This window comes from Arctopsyche grandis, chromosome 3 (genome assembly GCF_051622035.1).
Source record: "Arctopsyche grandis isolate Sample6627 chromosome 3, ASM5162203v2, whole genome shotgun sequence".
NCBI classification, from domain to species: Eukaryota; Metazoa; Arthropoda; class Insecta; order Trichoptera; family Hydropsychidae; genus Arctopsyche; species Arctopsyche grandis.
The window spans coordinates 15,014,369-15,036,981 of record NC_135357.1 but is presented as its reverse complement, the minus strand read 5'-3'; the positions used below and the strand labels follow the sequence as shown (position 1 = coordinate 15,036,981).

General features: G+C 32.4%; 1 protein-coding gene across 2 annotated transcripts in view; it reads right to left on the bottom strand.

The window, feature by feature from the left end:
- The window catches only part of LOC143909398 (heterogeneous nuclear ribonucleoprotein L-like), a 167,511-nt gene that overhangs the window by 4,031 nt on the left and 140,867 nt on the right, over positions 1-22,613 (bottom strand). Inside the window, exons 5-8 of one of the 2 annotated variants that reach the window (XM_077427361.1) lie at positions 16,797-16,848; positions 6,517-6,609; positions 1,246-1,290; positions 31-90 (exon numbers count right to left, since the gene is read on the bottom strand). In XM_077427361.1, the coding sequence (XP_077283487.1) occupies positions 31-90; positions 1,246-1,290; positions 6,517-6,609; positions 16,797-16,848 (250 nt within the window). The remainder of the gene's footprint in view (positions 1-30; positions 91-1,245; positions 1,291-6,516; positions 6,610-16,796; positions 16,849-22,613) is intronic. The other variant, XM_077427363.1, reaches the window with a different exon arrangement.

The window sequence follows — 22,613 nt, the reverse complement described above, 5'->3', positions numbered from 1 at the left end:
CAGCCGAATTAAGTTGAGGTCAAGACTCACCATCGCCTAGAAGACCTCCGCCTTCACATGAAACCGCTCCTTGGTCGTCTTCGGCATTTTCTGTACATCAAATATTATGGAAAATATAAACCTTCTGGATTTCAGAAGACGAGGCAAATTATGCTTCATTTGAAAAGTGTAATTCATTTGAAAAGTGGTGAATTGAAGAGTGTCGGTATAATTTTGAAGACGATAGATAATAAAAATTTAATTCAATTTAAAAATATCGAATATTGAAATTTCGAGCAGAGAATACCATAACATTGTAAACATTATAAACATACACACACGTTAAGTATTAGTGGTATGCATAAGTGTATAATGATTCTACAGTTATTTATCTAGTAAGAGTGTGGTGTTAAAATATAGTTAAAAAATTAATGTTTACGTAATAGAGTGCTGCATTTAATTATAAATACTGTTTTAATATTGAAAAACTTATAACTGATGTACTACATATATGCCATTATTTTTAGTCTTTATTACTTTTAGTATATAAAGCGGTAATATAAAATCTTTAATGATATAATGTTTACTTATTAATGCAAAAATAATGTGTTAAAATATAAACTTCTATACCGTAAATTTAAATAGCACCCAAGTTATTATACTAAAACCACAAAATTATATTTAAAAATAAAAATTTCGCAATCATTGAAGATGTGAAATTTTTTATATAAACCAAGAAAATTGGTATATATAAAATTCAATATTTACGACCTCGATAATTTTAGCATCTCCATAGTGTTGCAAAATTATAAAAATAATAATAAAAACTAAGAAATGTAAAAAAAAATCTTAAAAGCAAAAAGTGATGATAGTATGTATTATATTAGATAAAAAAAATAAGCAAAATTGATTTGTACGTTAAAAATGAGTAATTTCAACCGAATTGAACTAATCCTGATGAAATTGATTGAATATTCAATTTTTATCCTATGTTTAAAATATATATGTATCAATAATAGTGTTAGCCCTAGGAAATTATTACGTTACAAACAAAACATTCAAAGGACCTGGACGTACAAAAATCTCAAAATAATGAAACTGTATGTAAATGAATAAGTAAATTATGACATACATATATCGTACAAACAAATACATTTACATACGAATCATATTTTTTAAGATATGTAGTTACTGATTAAAAACTGTGGTAAGAGCATGTGTTGTTAAATTGGATGATTGTGGATTTAGACAAATCAGGAATTTTACCTCCGTACGAGTAGTGGTCCACAGGGTACCGCCGAATACCGTCACCTGGTGGGCGGATAAAATAAATAGAAAACAAGACATTGGATTGCATTTCAAAAGGATAGAAATAACCTGGTCTAGGTACATGTCGTAGTATATATTATATTACAATAAAATCTCGTTTTACATATTTGCTTAGTTAAAAAAAAAAATAAATAAAGAAAAGGATAACATATTATGTTCTGGTACAATATTTGGTAGCTAACCCAATATTCAATAGAGGTTTAATTGTAATTGGAGACATATAAATAAACATCTATATGCTAATTTGATTCCAATTACATTCGTTATATAGGAACACCTCAATTGTGTACTTCTTTTTAAAATTGATTCAAATAGCGAATCTCTAAAAGTTGATAAAAGTTCTAAAATCATCATGGAAAAATTCAATATGAGAAACTACTTATTTTAAATAATTAAAAATAGCAAAATAATATAAATATACTGAAGTTTTCTAAATAAAAAAAATCTAAATTCAAATACATATAAAATAATTAAAAATAATGACAATGACAAAAATCGAATGTGAAAAAAAATGATATAAATTAAAATGATATAGCAAACCACAAAATGACGAGTTTTCTACTGGTTAGCTCAATATGAAACATTTTATTAATGTGAAAATTATTTTTAATGTATACCTGATTTGTACGAAGAATTAAAATAAATTGTGATTAAAAATTTCGACCAATAACACTGTTCGACACGAAAAATGGTTAATAGACAAGATATGACTTTTCTTATAGATCTATGCCCAGTAAACACGAATCTGGTAATAAAAAATGTTGATTGGCTCGAGATTCGGAGATATGTATATGTGTTTTTTAAATCGTGCGATTTTTCTATATCTTGGTGTTGTTCGGTCGATGTCTCAAAATCTGTCAATTTTCTGTTCAAAATGAATATCGGAATCTATAGTCGGGTATTTTATCTTTCATTTGTAGTACTTTTCAGCTTTCAAATCTCTCTAAGTAGTCGTTCAGTTCAAATCAAAAGTACGTATTTTCACTTGGGATTTTTTCCCACTGTTAATACTATTTTATATTGAGTATTTCTGTTGAAACATGTTTATTGGGATAGTGTTCTGGTCACACTATTTTTTTTTTTCGTTTAAAATGGTTAATTGGAAGTGTGCTGAATTTTAAATCGGTAAAATTGCGATTGTGTGCGCTGTACGACCCGATATACTATAGATTCCAATATAAATACCCAATACAATAAAAAATACCCGACTATAGATTATAATATTCATTTTGAACAGGAAATCGACCGAACAACACCAAGATATAGAAAAATCGCGCGATATAAAAAACCCATATATCTCCGAATCTCGAGCCAGTCAACATTTTTTATTACCAGATTCGTGTTCATTGGGCATAGATCTATAAGAAACGTCATATCTCGTTTCTGAAACAAAAAAAAGTCCTCATTTGTCGAACAGTGTAATCTATCCACTGAATGTTTATCATTTAATATAATGATACACAATATCGTTTTACATATTATATGTAGAAATTATTTATTATTTATTTATATTACATCTATAACTATACATGTATGGCATAAGCATTTAAAAAGCTACTACTTCATAATTGGCTATTGTAGGCTAATATTATATTTGAATCAATAATATTGATGATCTCAAAACGATATTCATAAAATATACGATACTTATATTTATCGTGTAGATAAGTACAGTGACCAGGTATTTCACGGCGTATTAACGTGCGGGCAATGATGATATAAACAAAATAGGAAATATGTAAAAAAAATCATGCAAAAATGGCAAAATAAAAACATAAAAATAAAATATTTAAATAGTGATATTTAGACATAGTCTTGCTATTAATATTTGTGTCATCTAAACAAGTTATTTTTGACATATTGATTTGTGCATCATTTTATGCATCAATCTACTAATTCCATTGTAGAGTAGTCATAGATATAGATATACATAAATGCACATATGTTATATCTACAAATTCTATGAATATACATAGAAAAATATTTTAAGAATGATTGATAACACTGCTAAAAAAAAAGACTAAATTTATTTATACTCCAATCTCATTGTATGTAGATTTTATCTCCATCATCCAGTTAAAACCATCTTGTGATTAAATTGTTTAATTTTATTTCTAGTAGAAATTATAAGCCTCGTGCGATAGCAGTTAATATGTTACCAGAGATAAATTTGAATACAATTAATGTGGGATTTAGCCATGAGTGATTTCATGTTACACACATTTTAAAAACATATCAAAAATAAAGCAATGATCCAGGGATGCTGTGCCAGTTTGTACATATATATATACATATGAATATGTAAATATGTGGATCAAATTGTGTTTACACATATTGTAGGATTTTTAAGATCTCAAAGCCTGTGTAACACTATTGTTTGTTTCAATGAGTATTATAACATAGGGTGAACAAGAGATCAGAGTTAGAATCTGAAAATAAGAGAAGCTTACGTCAGCAGACAGACTGGCAAGTGAATAAATCATTTTTGACAAATGTGTGTCTCTTGCGCGCTGGCACCCACTAAACACGTTGTTCGCAACTGGCTTATGGTCTCTAATTGACGTTGAACTATAAATATAATTAGAAGACAAACACTGACGAACTGAATCTCAATATTAAAATATCATATCAACGGTGAGTCTCTTTCATATATTACATTAATTGTAACCGACAAACCTTAAACGAACAAGAATGTTAGCGATGAATGCCAACTAAAAACAAGCGTAATATATAAAGAATGTGTTTGGAAAAGTTTTTATTCTACTTTTTTCAGCACTCACTTAAAAGAATTTTCCTCTTGGAATTCGGTCAAGAAATGACAGTCCGGTAATATTGTTATTTTAGAAAACAATATTATATTATGAACGTAAATATTCTCAAAGCTTGAGTGGAAAAGCGTTTAGTTTTCAAGAATATAAATAGTTATAAATCAAATTGGATGACATGCGGTGTCGAGGCGTTAGAAATGATGGAGATTTCCACGCGAGACTTAAGATAGTATACATAGTATCAAAAAAAATAAAAAATTAGATAGCATTTATGTACATGGGTACGTAAACACGTTTTTTTGTATTCACATGCCATTTTTACCGATTTTAGATGAAAAAAAGATGTACCGTAGAAATAAATGGGTCACAGAATAATTCTGAAATATCGCATTGAAAAGCACTGATGTATCAGACTGTGATATATGGTCGAAAACGAAAGAGCAACACAGCATGATTAATCGCCAGAGAAAGACCTTGACAGAGCAAGGTGCAAATCCCACGCATCAAATGTCAAAAATGCAGCATTATGATGAGTCAACGAGGTGGGCACAATGTCTCATCCTAAATTTCCACACAAAACACAAATACCTGGAGTGAATACTAGCATATAAGTAGCCACTCGTTGGGATTTAAATTTAACAGTACACAATTTAAGTTTGTTTTTTTATGATTTAATTTACCACATGAATTTTTTAATATGTTTAATTCAAAGGCCACGTATCTATGCTAGAAAAAATAAAAAAGTCTCAAATGGAAAGTTTTGTTGAATTTTAAGGTTTGCGAATAATAAGGAAGCAAACAAAAGTTAATTTTAAAAGAAACTCGTTTTATTTGAAAAGTTCATGTACATATGTATATGTATATTCAGGGCCGCGCAGTGAAATCCCGGGCCCTGGAAAAATAATTCCGGGCTCTATGATAAATTAATAAAAGATATTATAAATATATTTTTAATATGCGAAAAATATATCAGAACTACTAGAAAAATACCTATATGTTTGGTTGTTATTTTTAAAAATAATTGGCTAAGAAAGTATGATATAACAGGTACGATTTTACATGGACACAAAAAATGCGCGGATCGAAAACTAATAAACATTTAGCATTAAATAAATATATGTATTTTTATGTAGAATAATATAAAATATCAATATCGGTCAGTCGAACGTCCCGACATGGGGCCCTCGAATAGTCCAGGCCCTGGAATTTTACCCCAGCTTCCCCCTCTCGTCGGCCCTGTATGTACATGATACGTAGGTAGGTTTTTTTTATAAAAGTTTTAATGGTTATTATTAAAGGCCGGATAGGGAGCATGCTTTTTCCAGGAATCGAGCGTTTTGGGTCTTATTACAAAGCTAGAGTGCAAAAAAAAGGTTCGGCGAACCTTTAACAAAGCACGGCCAACAATTAACAATGAACAGCAAGCTTCCGTTCCGCTCACTAGTTATTATATCACTTCAGTATGCGAAAATCGCCTTTCATTTATTTGTGAAATCTATATTAAGAGTTTTTCTGTTTCTATAATATGAAAACTTAAATAGCTAAATATAAACGGCTGCGATTTAGCTGTACATTGAGAAAAATACTTTGTACCTCAAAAAAAATATTTGTGCATTAAAAATTTGCATTATTTTCGGTGCATTAAACAATCTCGTATTGTGCATTGAATAAAATATTTTGGCATTATAAAGCAACCATTGAAAAATATGAAAGGATCATTCGAAAAAACAGATTTTAGCATTAGAATAGATACAAAAAGTGGCAACGTTGCAGTCTTTCGCTATTGACAACTGTCAACTGTCAAAATTGTTTACTTTTATTTACGTATTACGTATGAATATGAATGATGCCTCAACTCTGGAATTGACAACTGATTGCATAATGATGATCAACTGATGGTCATATTGCACGATGTCTGGTTGGTTCGTATTTTGGTATTCACGATGTTGCCGATGCAGTTCATCTGTCATTTTAATACACATTTCATCCGCTTTTTAGGTAGCAAATATTTTTTTCAATTATCAAAGCAAAGTTTCTAATGCAATCATTTAGAAATGCATACAATTTTTTTGTAATCTACAGAAACTTTTTTGATGTACAAAATTTTTTTTAAATGCACATTTATTTGATAAAATGGACGTTTAAATTGTTCCCAATATAAACATACAAACATGTGCTTGTTTATAGAAAAAAATATATAAATACAATCAAGTGGATCATTCTCATTCATTTTTTTTCGATATGAGCTTCAATGGAAGTCTTCTAACGTGCAAAGAAAAAAACTCAACAAGTTTGTGAAATTTTTGGTATAAAATCCAGAAGAATGCTTGAGTTGAGCGTCAGGAATTGTCGCCAAGTATTGACCGAACAATGAAAGGTAGTTCGATGAGACGGGGGTGGAAGAAGGAAATACAACTCTGCATGAGCATCGCATACTTACTATAGGGTTGAGGACGGCCGCCAGAAAACTGCGGAGACTGAAGCAGTGGAGCAGATCGCGGCTGCTGCGGAGGTGAAGAACCTTCTTCCTTGACTGAAATGCACAACGGACAAAAACGTTAAAATGTGGAGAAACGTCGAGGAAGTTTGTCCTGTGTGTTCTTTTGTATGAGGGGTAGCGAGGTTCTAAAAAAAGGAAGAACAGTCTGCACTTACAAGCTCACACCCTCCGATGACCCAGCTTTCGTGTACGAAATCTGGCGATTAAGCCAGTCTGGCACACAGTCGCTGGATCATTGGGGCCGATTCGTACATGTATCACTGAAACGCGCCTGTAATGAAGTATCCCAATGTTTGATAGAACCAAATGAGGGGCATGTTTGAGTCTGATCATCGTCGTATGTATTGAGAAGTCATGAATTGTTTTTGTTGTACAATAAATACAAACCGGCGCCATAACTTACCATCAGTGGTGCGCAGGCGAAGGGTAGACAGTGTGCTCAGAGGTCTCGACTCGAGAGTCTCGGGCCCTGTCCACCCAGGCCCTCTTTCTCTCTCCGGCCCTTGGCGTGGTAGCCCAACCCTGCACATACAAAGACAAACACACTCCAGTTTATCGATGACTTTCCTTCGCAAAGTCCACGGCGTGTCTCTCTCTATATCCACAATTATCATCTTAAAAAAGAAACCCACGAATGAAAAACCAGCCCAGCGAAGCCAGATAACACTTTTCAGTATATCCACACACACACACATATATTTATTTATACATTAAGGACAAAATAATTAAATATTGAAAGAAAAATAGGTATAAATCTGCATCAATCATCGTCCAATAGTACACAAATAATATGCATTTATGTCAATATTATATATGTACTATTGTATAAATATACACATATATATTTAGCTACTGATGTGCGTGCGTGCGTGCCTTTCACTTGAAATATGATCGATATCTTGCTTAATTCCATACCAATATATATATATGCTTCACTTGTAATAATATAAATAAATGAAAAAATCACGCAACAAATCACCATGGCTTTTATGATGAAAAATCTCAATAAACTGCATTATAAAGTGTGATTGTAATAATTCTTGGACAATATATAAAGAGGTAGCAGTATATAAAATATAAAAGAACCAATGCTTTCAAAATAACTACCCAATATCAAACTTTATTACGAGACCAATGCAAAAACCATATATAGCTCTACTAGTTTCGTTGAAAAGGCCAAAGAGTGTCAGTTTTGGTCTGTGTTTACACATTTACATCAATATAATTATCATGTGTCGTGTGGTTGGTTGGTTGGTGAGGTGCCACTTTAGCGGTTGGTTTGTTGGTGTGTCGGTGCTTCAGGTTCACCTGCCGGTGTTAGTTCGGTTAGGGTCTCGGTTCAGTGTTTTGATGGTGGATGATGATGATGATGATGATGTCTCCAATATATGTCAAGGCTGCCATGCGTGCTCCATTTGTGTTTTTATTTTATTGGCCGTTTTGATTCTCTGTTTGAACTCTCTGTCTGGACTGTGGTTGGTTTTGAGGTCTAGTTTTTTTTCACGCACGCGATGCTTTTCCATGCGGTTTTATTTGTTGTTACTTTTGGCGTGTTACTTTAGTTGTTATATCAAGTATGGATAAAAGGCATTCTTAAGCAGAGAGAGCGTGTACGATGAATTATGTTGTATGGATGTCGGTTTTTCACTACGTGTAGTGTGTTCTGGACAAACATGTTCTTCCTGATTTTATATGCAGCTGGTGGGACAACATCATCAGTGAAGTTGAATTTTGCTGGTTTTTTTTATTTTATTTTTGACCGTGTAAATATTTGTTTCTGCTTTTATTTTATTTACTAGCTTCTTAAAATCCTCAACTTAATTACAATATATAATTTAATACGAGTGTGTTTGTCTTTGATATATGTGCTTGAAGAAAGATATATTATTGAGATAAGAGGAGGAGGTATGAGAGAGAAAGAGTTATTTTCATTAAAAGGTTAATTTAAAAATAATAAATTCACTAGAATTGTAGAACAATAATAGGTATTAATTTGCACTAAAACACTGGTCAAGTCGCTTTGGCAAGCCAAACTAAACACACGGATCTAAGAGGTAGGTCTATGTGAGCTATTAGAGGACTCGCTGTTCGTTGCCCGTAAGCGACTTGAAAGTATGGCGTCGGTGAGTAAAAATGAACAAAACACAATGAAATCACAAAATACGTACCCAAATCTTGTTGTGCGGTCGCCCAAAGCAACGAGACCACTTGCCGAGGTGAGTGTCGACAAGTGGTCATATTTTTTGGGGTTGTTGTGCATTGCGTTTGGGACAACCGATGTAGGAGTCTGTAGAAGGTCTTTATTTTTTAGCACGAGTATGTTTGTAGCTAAAGTGGCAAAATAAGTGTAAAGCATGTTTCAAATGTAAAATGTAAAATGTTGATAGAAAAATGAATAGTAAACAAATTACACCTTAGTTTTTTGAGAGGGTTGGGTCAGGAACTATGGTTAACTAAAACGACACTGAACGCCTAGAGCTAAAGCAAATAAAAGGCAATACTTTTTTGGTAACCAGGTAATACAACTTCTGTATTACCCAAAATAAACAATAACAGCCTGAATAAAAAAAAAACACACACACACACAAAACATCCACATATACAAAACATAAGAAACATTCGATATATTTAATGTCTAATTTACAAAATACACATAAATAACGAACGAAAAAAACAATAGGGAAATTACTACATGCAACAATTCTCATATGTGAGAGGGACTAAGATGTGAATCTAAGCTACATAAAATGTGATATATAGTCTATAAAAAACCACTACTAGAATAAATGTAATTTATAAAGTATAACCGAGGGATAGTTGTATAGCAGTTTCGATTAATCATACAACGAGTATGTAGCCCATATTACGTTTTGTTCCTAGAACGGAACGACATTAGAATGTTCCAAGCTAGGATAATCACTCGAGCAAATAATTCGCGCATCATATAGGAATATCTGTGCACATATGTCAATCGATTGTGTTTAGTTTGAGTGACGGGCACACACCGCAGGGTGTTCTTGCGGATGTGAGAACCCACCCTGAGGTGATAGATCACCGAAGGGTCTCGGCTACCCACAAGTGATCTGTCTGTGGCTGAGCGCAAAGCCAAACTATGGACAGAAAAGCCACACCGCAGGCAGTTCTGGATTTTGATCAATCAGACCCACACAGACAAAAGACACATCAATGATTGATTAACCCTTTATGTTAGTCTGAAAGTAGGTGGTGAAGAGACAATACGCAAATGAGCCATACGCACGAAATAAAAAAAAAACGAGGTGGTTTTTATTTAAATTTTGTATGTCAAATTTCATATGCCTACACATTGGACACTATTTATTATAATCAATGGATGACATTTATTGGTGAGTATCGAGAGTGGTAGTAGTAATAATATTCATAAACGTATGTATGGTCATGTAAATAAGTGTAAAAAAATTAAGACATTATTGATCATTTCTATATTTTGATATTTATAAAAAATAAAGATATTCTATTTTAAAAAAAGCTTTTATGTGCCGAATGAAAATTTATTTTGCCATTTAAAAATTGAGTAAAGAAAAAGATATAAATCATCATCATCTACAGCCATTCACCATCCACTGCTGGATGAAGGCCTCTCCAACACGCGTGCACTCGTCTCTGTTTTGCGCAGCTCTCATCCAACTCACCCCACACATTTTCCTAATTTCGTCTACCCATCTTCCCTGAGGTCTTAATTTTACCCTTTTGCTTTCTCTCGGGTACCATTCTAGCACTTCTTTTGTTCACCTTTCGTCTATTCTTCTAGCCACGAGGCCCGCCCAATTCCATTTTAATATCTTCACTACATCCAATAGGGCGAAAACACACAGTGATGCACGTGACACGTGTTTTTTTTTAGATAATTTTAAACATGCGAAAACAATGGGCCGTGCCTTGCACATTTTCATGGAACGCCCAGCACGCCCCACCCCAAAATGACCCTCTGGATTGTTTTCGGTAAAATTGTATCCGTGTATTTATCCTTGCTTGACAGTGATCGATAACGGTGTATCCCATATTTGAAGAAATGTAGGAGACCACCCCACAGCGGGGAGCCATGCACACGAAGTGCCGTATTTCCCTGTGTGATTTCGTCCTTACCCCTGTCATACTTCTCACCCACGCATTTCGTTTCCTGTCTTTCCTCGTTATGCCAAGCATACAGCGTTCCACACTTCTTTAAGTCCATTGGACTTTGTGTAGCAACTTGGCGTTCATTGCCCAAGCTTCACATCCATACGTCATCACTGGCTAAACACATTCGTAATATAAGGTATATAATAAAACGTAACAAATAAGAACATTGAATGGGATATTTACGTCATTTTTGCGAATATTACATTTACATGTAATATTCGCATTACATTTTAAAATTACAACTAACATTCCGCACATTTTTGTTCCCTAGAAAAATTCGATAATTTTATAATATATAAACTAGATTACAAAGCATCAAAAGCCATTTATGCAAAACTAGAAAATAAGCAGTTCAAACTGTATCACGTTGAGGGAAGGTTCGAGATGGCTGGCGATTAAGAACAAAGATGAAAAAAATAGTCCCACATAGGGAAAAAATCTTTTGTTGGGAGCATGGGAGACATTCAAAATGGAAGTAATCTCCATTCGGCTTTTTGTTGAGATTCGATACAATAATGGGCGTACACAACAATGAGCTTTCGTCGTTGGGAAACAATGGTAACAACAGTGCCATTTACGATTATTCTGCACAGATATCGATCCCACTGTGTTAAACGAGGCTGGCAACAAAGCTGGCACAGCTAATAAATTAACACCGGCAACAATAAAACACGCACAAACGTATAAGTATCGTTGATTAATTTAATTATCCTTTGTATGTGCTCGCCTTTATCGGGTCCTTCGATCGGTTCTCAAAGTGCGGGACAAGATGCGACCGAAAACTCGTGTTTGCGTGGACCGAAATTTTTGGTACTGGTAACAGCTACCGAAACGACGCATTTAACTTTCATGGAACAATTTTCTGTTCTAATTTCCTGTGTCGGTTGGTAAGCAAAGTTCGACTCCCACGTATGTTTTAATGTGTACGATAAAAGTTGTGTGTAGGAAAAGAGGAATTCGGAAGATTTGCGAAACATGTGTCGTTAAAAATGTAATTACAACATAATTGTATGAAGTATAGGGCTCGAAGTCGAATATGATAAAGGAATTGCATATCTGTTGATAAAATGTGTAAGGACGATGAAGAAGATTGACTTTTATAACCAACCAGGCAGCTCAATGAAGCTTTTAGCTGTGGTGTTGATAGTGCTGTTTTTATTGCCCAATATTTGAGCCGTTATATTTGAAAGTTCAGTTTCATCGTTTCGAGAAATATGTCGCAAAACATTATTGTTTTGAGATATTTAAAAAAACTGGTGGCCTCTAATAAGTTTATTCTGCTTTTCTGAGATTCTGGACATATCGAATTAAAAAGAAGTAACAAAAATTTGTGAATTAAGTCAAACAGAAATATGTAGTGTTTTCGGAACTGAAAATAGGAGTTCCGCCACTATTTAAAAAATGGCTCATTTAAAGTTTATTTCATTTGAGCTATGAGTTTAAAACATTTTAGAATAAATACAATATAAAATTACTTGGGTGATACAAACGAAAAATAGTGTTTGGAGGACTTTGATACAGAAGCTGGAGTTTATTCGCTACGGAAATGGTTTGAGCAAATTAGGTTAAGGCAAATGGAAATGCAAGCAATACCTTAGTTGATGAATATATACATAGTTGATGAATTGGTTCAGCAGAAATACTTTAATTTAAAGTGAAAAAATCGAGAATAATGTATTATATTATACAATATTTGAAATTATATTGTCTCGTATTAGGATTTGCATTTTTATATGCAGTTGCAAAGAAGAATCCGTACGAAAGTTCATCAGGAAAACGGTAAACCTCGAGAGATAAATAAAAAATGATTGAGATGTGAAATCCATAATAAATATTTGATTTGTAGATATTTCTAATATATCTAGATAAAATAAAAATATGATAATATAAAAAAAAATATTTGAAAAGCTGATGTATTATGTTTAAAATAGAATGCATTATGTAAAAAAATGATTTAAAAGAAAATTCAAGGAGAATTTTGAATTAAACTTGGTTCCAAAGAGAAATCGAAAGTTTATCCGAGGAACCACAATGGATGACCCTAGTCGAACACGTTCGAAACACAAAGTTTTGATTGGGACAAAGTTATTACAATAGAAGTGAAAACCACAAATCGATAGCGGTTATTGGTTTTGGAGATTCCTATTCGAAGATAGGCGTTCAAAAACGTAGATACGCATGAACGATTTCATCCGAAGCGCGGTAAACTTTGATTGCGTATCGAAAATTAAATCCAGTCCTAGAACTTTTCGGCAGCAACGTGCCGCTGTAAATACTCGTGGGATACATTAGAATTGCGATGATTCAGCGAAACGATGATTTATTATGTCGAATGGATGAACTTTTCGCGTTTTAACCCTCAGCGTTCAATTTTTTTAGCACAGTAAAAAAGCTCATGCACCTCAGAAGCGTGAACGTAAAACAAGGCTTTTCAATTAGCGAATAATTAATAAATAAAATTAATTTTACAGACCGATAAAAAACAATGATTAAGCGTTACAAGTGTGGCGACATTGGAAATGTTTACAAGTGCATAGTTTCTATTTATAATATGTAACGGCTGATCCAACAATTCGGTTCGTTCGTTGTTAAATAAAACACTTATTTAATTAGTGAACATCGGCAATCGTTATTGTATCTGGAAATTTAATTTAACCTGCAATATAGCTCAGTGGTTGGCGTATAATGATTTCAACTGTGGGATCAATCCCTGGCCCGATGTTGCTGGCCAGACCTTGGATATATCGTCGGTATACTGGCAGAGAACGTTAAGTTAAAAATTTGATGTTTTGAATTTGTTATTGAATTTGATAACAAAAAATGAATAATGATTTAGGTCACGAAATAGAAAGCTTCAAACAAGGAATTTTAACTAATAAATTTCTGCCAGTATACCGACGGTGTGTGACTCCAGATCGTTTGTTTGGTATCAGAATTTGCCAATTTATCTGATTTCATTGTTAAAACCGTTCCACCAAAATTGACACCCTATCTCAGTTTCTGGCAAATTTGAGTTTATAGCATCTGGGATTCGTTGATTATTATGAAATTTACCCACGATTTCACTAAAATATGTAAAAATGTATTTATTTTTAGAAAAAAAAAGCTGTATATTGAATTTATCCATTAGAGTTTCCAATCCGAATATTCGATATTCGAATATATTCGGCCTATTTTTAAATATTCGTTCTTCGAATATTTCAGCAATTATAAAAAAAATATTCGTGAAATTATTTAATGAAATTTGAAGAAAATATTTTACAAATATAGAATTTTTTTAACATAATACAATTTTATTTTTAACTCTAAATGTATAACGCAACAGAGTATTGTGTGAAAGACGTATTAGTCGTCGACTCAGATTCATTTTATCGCCTCAGTGCAATGGATTCGTGGAACTTGACATTGGAATTCTTCGCTTTAGAAATCGAACTTATGTATTTTACGAATGAGAACTTATTGCAGCGTTTATTTGAAACAGAAACGAAAATACGGTCCGAAGCGGGAACGGGAACGCAATTTTTATGGATAAGCAGAAATATTTCGTTTCATTTATGTTGTTTTGAACGTCAGCTACTTTTCGGAGTTCGTAGTGACACGCTATCGATCCGGGTATTTTTTCTCAAATTAAATAAATTGATTGAACGCGCGTGCACGTTATAAAAGTACGTTTTTCAAATTCCAAAAGGTTGAAAAAAGTACTTGGATAACTTTAATAAAAGAACCGAAGCTTTTGATATCCTTCTAAAAACTTTATTAACAATTAAGCCAACGTCAACTGCTACTGAAAAAGTGTTCTCCACAGCTGGAATAATGAAAACAAAATTAAGGGCGAAATTAAATTTTGAAACATTTATCGCAGTATTATTTTTAAAATACGTATTTTTAAAATTAAAATTATGTATGACGATAAGATAAGTATATGTATGACGATAAATTTACTTATTTTAATGTATGTGGACCCCAATCATTTTAAATTATTTTGAATTATTATTTCACACTGTTTTCTATTGTTTAAAACTATTCGAATATTCCGAATTTTACTATTCAATTTTCGAATATTTCGAATTTTACTATTCGATGTTCGAATACTTGATGAAGTCGAATAATTGGAAACTCTATTGTCCATAGATGTCTCTATGGTATTGTATAAAAATATAATTGTAATTGTAAAATATATGGAATTCTTGGTACAATAATGATGTACAATTAAATGGGTGTAATAAAATATATAAAAGTATGGAAATATATAAATATTTAAACAATTTATTGACAATCATCCAAGATGAAATCTGCTAATAAACCGGTAATTATGGTCTAAATTGATTGAAATACATGTAAATCAGTTCTGCTTTCAACGAGACGGCGCCGCATTTAATAAAAAATCAATAAACAAACGTTTTATGGCCCCCAAAGTTCAATTTCCAGAAACAGATGTAATTTTTACATTTCATTACTCTTGATATCAATTTTCCGATGTTTATCAATAAAATCCTGCCGAACGGTTGAATCAACCTTTACATTGTACGCAACTTAGTAACGGAATGTGCAGCGTTAAATCGTTAGTATTCATGGACAGTAAATACGGGACAAAGTTGAATTCCCAAGATATGCATTGTTTTAACGGATTAAAGCGTCAGAGTGGTGTGACAGGCGTGGGTGAAACGGGCATGGCATATTTGTCGGGAACGAGCGCATCAAATGCACCGAGTTATGCACATTTGTGTCGGATGCAGCACCCGTGGGACACACGGACACACCTGATACAGGGCGCAAACGGTCCATTAATAAATAATTGCATTACGTACAAGGCTTACATTCGGGCCTGCACATTGCCGAATGGCAATCACTTAGTTTTTTGCATTTGCAAAAGTGTGAATTCGCTGTAATTAAACTCGCGGTGCATTTATAATTACGACAGCTACATACATCTGTATGTACATAAGTATGTGCATGATTTCGCGGACTTTTTGCATGATCGCAAATTAAAACGAATCTAATATTATGCCTGATAGTGATATAATAAATTGAGAACAAATTAAAAACAGTATATTAATAAAGTGGATAAAAAATTCAATTAACATATTTTTTTTAAATTAAAAATTCGTTTATCTTATTCAAGGTCATCCTCGCTATTGAGCGATAGCTTTAATTAATGAGATTTTTTTGTAAATTTTTCATGAGACATTCGACGATTTTCTTGTTTAAAAAATACATTTTTAGTTAGGAAACAGAAGCAAAGATCAAAAGAAAAATGAAATATGTATGTTTTAGATGAAACTCGTAAAATTCTTCTCCAGTGCCAATTAAAACGCCAAAAACATAAATGTATAATATACACAAGCATATTAAGCCTACATCCAGTAAGAGAAATACTATTCCAATTGATTTTGTTAATATATAGATATACCAACATATATCGGGTCATTTTTTTTTATTATTTTTGTATATTAGAAATAATGTGTAATTTAAAGTTTTCGAAAAAAATGTATAATATACCCAGTTTAAGGTCAATAAATGTTTTTTTTTTTCGTTTAAAAATATACAAAAAGAAAATTTATGAATTGTTAATTGCTTTAACAATAAAATAAAATTTCTCCTATGAAGTAAAAGGCATTCTAATATTATATATGTATGTATACTTGCGTAATTAAAAAAAATACGTTAATGGTAATGTTAAATGTTTGTTTAATTTCTCATGTTATTAGTTGATTAACAAGTATATAATTTTTAAATGACATTGAATGGTGTATGTTAGCCTTGATCGTGTTTTCTTTGAGGGTGCATTGTTGGGGGTCATACTGATTATATAATACATCTGAATTCATACAAGTAACTTGATTATGTATAAATATGATAACAATAAGCTGCATGCCACAATACAAAAATAGTTGATTCTTTTCGAAAAAAATCAATAGACCATGCTTTGTGTTGCGTGTATTTCTTTTTAACACATAAAATACAAAACGATATTGAACGTTCCAAACAACGAAGACGTTCTCGTCGTCAGGACGATGCCTACATCATAATTACAAATAAAATATGTGATAAAAACTCACGTGTGTAGTCCCAGCTGTCCTTGTCATTTTTGAACACATTCAGTCTCTCGGGCTGTAAAAAAATATTAAAATAATTTAAATCAATATACATAGGACGTGTGTACAAAATTTCGATGTTAGTCACACTCTCTTTATATAATAAGTTAGATGGGATCGTTTATCAAAAATATTCGCCAACGCCTCTGGCTTACATAAATTAAAAATGAGAAAAAAAGTGATATATCGGAAAAACCGTAGGAAGTGAATGCAAGAAAAAAAGAAAATTCGGGAAACCGTTAATATATCATCTTGAAGTAGAAGCAATATAATAAACTTGTTAACACTCGAAAAATATCGAATTAATTTTGTCGAGAGGGCCAAAGCCTCCGAAACATATGCGCAATATTTGTACCGGATAGTCATTATTATTTTAATGAAAACATATATTTGAAAATATATCATGAACGTAATGTTGATTGAGAAAATAATGTAGCTACCCATAAATGAACGTCTGTCCAAAAATAGATACATCAAAGTATGTACATATATAAAAAATTTACACAATTGAGTTCACGAAAAGTCGAGAGGATGGCAACAAGAAACAACAAACAAAAAAATTCACCAATAAAAGGAGCGGCAGGAGAAGAGAGAAAAGTGCGAATTAAATTTAATAAGAATTTTCAAGTTAAGTCGGTTCTTACATCGTTTTGCAAAAGCTCTCGGGTGCCCTGGGTGTGAATTAATTCGGGGAATTTCTCATTTTCGTTTTTATAATTCCATGCTATTATTATTTTACGTGAGAGGATATTGTAAAATGGAATTGAACAACAAAGCTTCCAAAGCTCTTAATGGAAAATAGTCTTAAAACGTACGATTCATAGGAAATTGTTACACTATATTTAATTGGTCCATCAATCATTACTGAATTAGTGTAATAAAAGTTAATGGTCGAAGAAAAGAGTGCGGATAACTGTGGGGGACTTCACTGTTACGACAGAAATAATTATTTTGATTGTAGAAGATGTTTTTATACCAGTGATCCTTTCTACTATATGGAGATCGAACGGAACGTATTAGTTTGAAGATAACAGTATCGAGTCGAATGGGTTAATCGTCAAAAGCATTTAAACGTTGGCTATAAAACGCCCCAGTGTTTACGCTCGTAAATTGGAGTGATGATACGTTTACGACAAAAAAAGAGAACACACGCATACATTCGCAGCGAGATAGTAAAACTGGAATTTATGGCGACTTGTATCATAAAAAAAAGAAAATTGCAATATTTTTGGCGCTGCCTGTATGACAAATTGTGCATGAATTTTCATATAAAAAATTCAGACTCAAATTTTCAATCTGGACGAGATGAGTACGGTATAAGATTTTCAATATCAAATTTTCCTTCTGTTGCAAAATATAATCTTAAGCCGCAGAATAAAAGTCCAGTCTAAAAATGGAAGTTTATTGAAAAACATGAAAAACGAAGTGTATTTATAAACACTAATACAAAGTTTGATATTCGTAGAATCGCCCACGATCTTCGTGTACTAATAACACTATTTTCACGGTTGATTCAGTTCAAAAGACTCATAAATACAACAGCTGCATCGGAAAATACAAATGACAGAATATTTTGCATGTGCAGCATTGAATGAAAAATTATGACAATAAATTTTTACTACGCGAACTTTGCGCTTCTACTTGTTTTTAAAATACATAAACATGTATGATTTATGATTTGGAGTTGAACGTATTTGAAACCGGGTTGGGTATTTTCTCGGTTAAACGAAAACCTGTAGAGACTAAGCTCGCTGGGAACAATGGTGATGTTGCATCGTTGCAATGGACCATTCTTTGAGACGAGGGATTTCGAGGGTTTCCGTTTAAATTTGCTACACTATCTCAGTATCGAGCCTTGTGACCTTTTCTTGAGATATTACGAGGCGGCGTTGGAGTGGAACATCTGAAATAGGAGATCTCTCAAAAGAAAATGGCGAAAACAGAAAAATGCCATATTATCAAACGAATAAGATTATCTTTATGAAAACAACAATTTCCATAAACAACTTTTAAAATTTCAGCTTATATTTGTGGCACGGTGTAAATTTTAATTTTGTAGTTTTTTATACATTAAGAAAATTTTTAATATGATTACTATATAATATGTAGATATAAAATAATTATTCAAGTTTGATTGCAATAAATCAATATTTAATGGTATGATGTGAAACATTTAGGTATAAATATGCTGAAATATAGGTATTTAATGCTCAAATGTAAAACATTTGAGTTTATGACAAGAGCTTATTTATTATTCAGGAATTGATATTGGATATACATATGTACATATGAATGTATGTATGTATATGTAAGATATTGGACTTATTCCAAAAATTAAAGATACATACTACAAAAATATTTTTTACGACACTCAACACTGTATATAAAACGTTCGATCTCTTCATTTCTTCCATCTCTTATAGACTATTTTATAAATCGATAAAGTATTTACATAAGCATGACTTAGTAAACATAATTTGAATTACACATTTGCAAAAGAAAAAAATAATGAATAGATTTTCCTGATGAGAATATATTTATTTGAAAAGTTGCAATACTTATATTTCCATCGACAAAGATGAATGTGAGTACCGAAATAAACACACATACATTGGATTGCTATTTTCGTTAAATGAAGAATTCAACTAAAAACATACGAACAATAAATGTACATATATATTAGGGTTTCTGGACTCGACTCGACCCGGGCGGGTAATGACTTAAAACCTGAATTTCGAGTATTAGCGTAAAAATTCAAAATAATTTTCAGTCGATAAATTGAAAATATCCAAATACGTAAGTATGTGTTATTGATAAATTCTGTGTGTACATGATTCACATATGACTTAATTTGTTCGAGAACTTGATTTTACGACTTGTGAGTTCTGAGAAAACTGCGAACAATGGAACGGATTTTGCAAATACTGAAAATAAATACCGAAAACGATACGACGTACTGAAATTTGGGTAAATTTATAATTTCACCAGTATAGTGTGTGTGTGTGTGTGTGTGTGTGTGTGCGCGTGCGTGCGTGTGTGTGTGTGTGTGTGTGTATATATATATATATATATATATATATATATATATATATATATATATATATACATTTAATTAATTTCGACTGACCCATGATAGGGAAGAATTCGCACGGGCCATAAATGATGTCTGCCCATGGTAGTCGCCTACGTCATTAGAAAAAGAAGAAGAAGAAGAAGAATACATAATGTATTATACTTAATTACCAAAAGCGCGCCATGAAAGTTACACAATTAATTGACGTTCATTTTAGATGAAACGCGCACATTATTTCATGCAATATCGTGTTTTCAGGTAGTCAATTATTTAATGAAAACAATATCAGCTGCTCAATGTATACGAGGTGTTCTTGTAATTATGACTATCTCAAGGTGTTTATAGCGGTGTATTTATGTCGTCGAACACGTGTACCGGTCCGAGTTAGTGTCTTGTAGGTGCTTAGTTCTCGACCCACCACCGACGTCAACACGTCGTCATCATTATCATCATCGTCATAATAATAATCATAATCGTTATCTTCACATTTCATTTTTCAGTACGTGTGCGCGCAATTTTCTCTCGCGCGTTCCCGCGATAATACTACGGCAATTTGCACGACCGTATCTCGTTTCGTACATACTATGGTGCACACATTTTCATCATCGACATTTATATGTATAAATCGAAATGAATGTGTCGAGAATACAAATTTCAGGTCTTGAACTAGTACAAAATATCTCGAAAGTGCATGCTCGCTACCAAATATCGATCTTTGGCCACGGTGATAAAGTAGTTCGTATGTTGCCAGCGTCAGATTTATGCGTCACACTCCACTTAATTCCTGTATAGCGAGACGCATCTATGTATGTGCAAAAGGCGATAAAGGGTTTTCAGAGGATTTTCCGCATACGCAGACTGAAAAACAAGAGGCGATTCTGAGCCAAGAAATCTGAGCCGAAGCGTTTGAAGCTGTAAAACAGCATAACGTACATACGTGCGTTGAATTCCCAAGTCTATTTCAACAGAAGAAAATTAATTCAAAGTTTAAACATAAAAATGATTAATATGGAACACTTCAAAGAACGACAATTCAAAGTTATCATACCAACAAAAAAAAAAAACTACAACGGAATGACGAAAATAAAGTAAAAAATAAGTTGTGATAAGAGTGAGTGCGTGGTGGGCAGCAGCTTGTGGGTTAACTTCGGAATGGCAGTTTTGGGGTAACGACTGAGTAAATTTAGTCAAAGCGAGTTAACCTTTTGCGGATCATTAACTTACAACTGCGGTCTCTGAAAGCTCACTGTGTCGGACTCTTAATTTAATCGATGAAAAACCTAAACTATGCGGCACGTTAAAATTATATCTTTGTAAAATTTATTCGGCGACAATTATCAGAACACGCTAAATTAAGATACCAAAAACAAAGCTCGAATTTAATCTACAGTACGTTGAAAAGTAGATGAATAAGCTTTGCAATAACAAAAACGAAGGCAACAAAAAAGTTGGTCCACAAGAATAAATTTGAATCAAAAAAGCTTAGGAGAGAAAGCTTCAAAGAGCAAAAGCTCGAGATCAAATAGAGCGAAACAATATAAGGGCTTATCCCTTTCAGCGGGGACAGTAGTTTCTTTTTGTTTTAATAAATATTTAATGAGTTACGGACAGGTACGGATATTAGACGTAAATAACGCACAAAGAAGATAAAAAAAATGAAACTTCAATTTAAAAGACTAATACATATAAAGGAAAAGTTCATTAAGTCTGAATGTTAGTAAAAATAAAAACATGTATGAAACCATGATAACTAATAAATAACAAATTTGAAACACGCTATAATCCGCTTTTACATTGTAAGTACATGTGTATGTATGTATTTTATCAGAAAATGAGTTTTTATATACATATGTATGTATACAATTTTTTATTATTACTTGTATGTAATAATTAGAGACACATATTTTGGAAATTTTGCTATTAATGCTTAATTGATGCTAAAATTCCGAATAGATGCTAAAAGATGCTAAATTCGTAAAATATGCGAATAGATGCTAAAATAACAAAAAAATGTAAAAATTAATGTATCATTCCGTTAGCAACACCACATGTTTGTTTGCTTTCGAAGATCCGGAAAGTTTTGATCGTTGTCAAAGTTTTGTTGTTCTGTGTAAATAACATTTATATGTATGGTGAGCGGTCAATTTTTGCAAAAAAATGCAAATATTCTGTCTACTTTTTAAAAAGAAAATTGACTAAAAATAAAATATTATATTGTTGTGTTTGAAATCTATCAAAATAATCTTTTTTAGCCTCAAAACATCATGGGCCGTCCTTATGTAACTATTCGAGATAGACCGAGGACATATATATGTACAAAGCACAGGGATTATATATAAACGATGCTAATATTCTAATATACCGGCATTGTAATTGTAGAGTAGCCTGGAAAAAAACTATGTGGAAAAACATTTAGCCACAAATCAGCAGAAGGCAGCTTTCAAACCTTCTTCAAGTACTAGTAGTACCCTTCAAGCTGCGATCACAGGTATCATTAATTCGAACCAGAAAAAAACAACAGACAAATCCAATTTCATTAAAGTTACCGATCGTCGCACGAATCTCAAAAAAGAATCTGTAGAAATATGCTCCATGTTGAGTTTTAATACATTTTAATTACTTTGTATTTTTATATTCATGTTTTTTTAATTGTAATTTTAATTCCAAAACATTTTTGAATTTTTCTATTATTTTTTAATTGTTGTGTT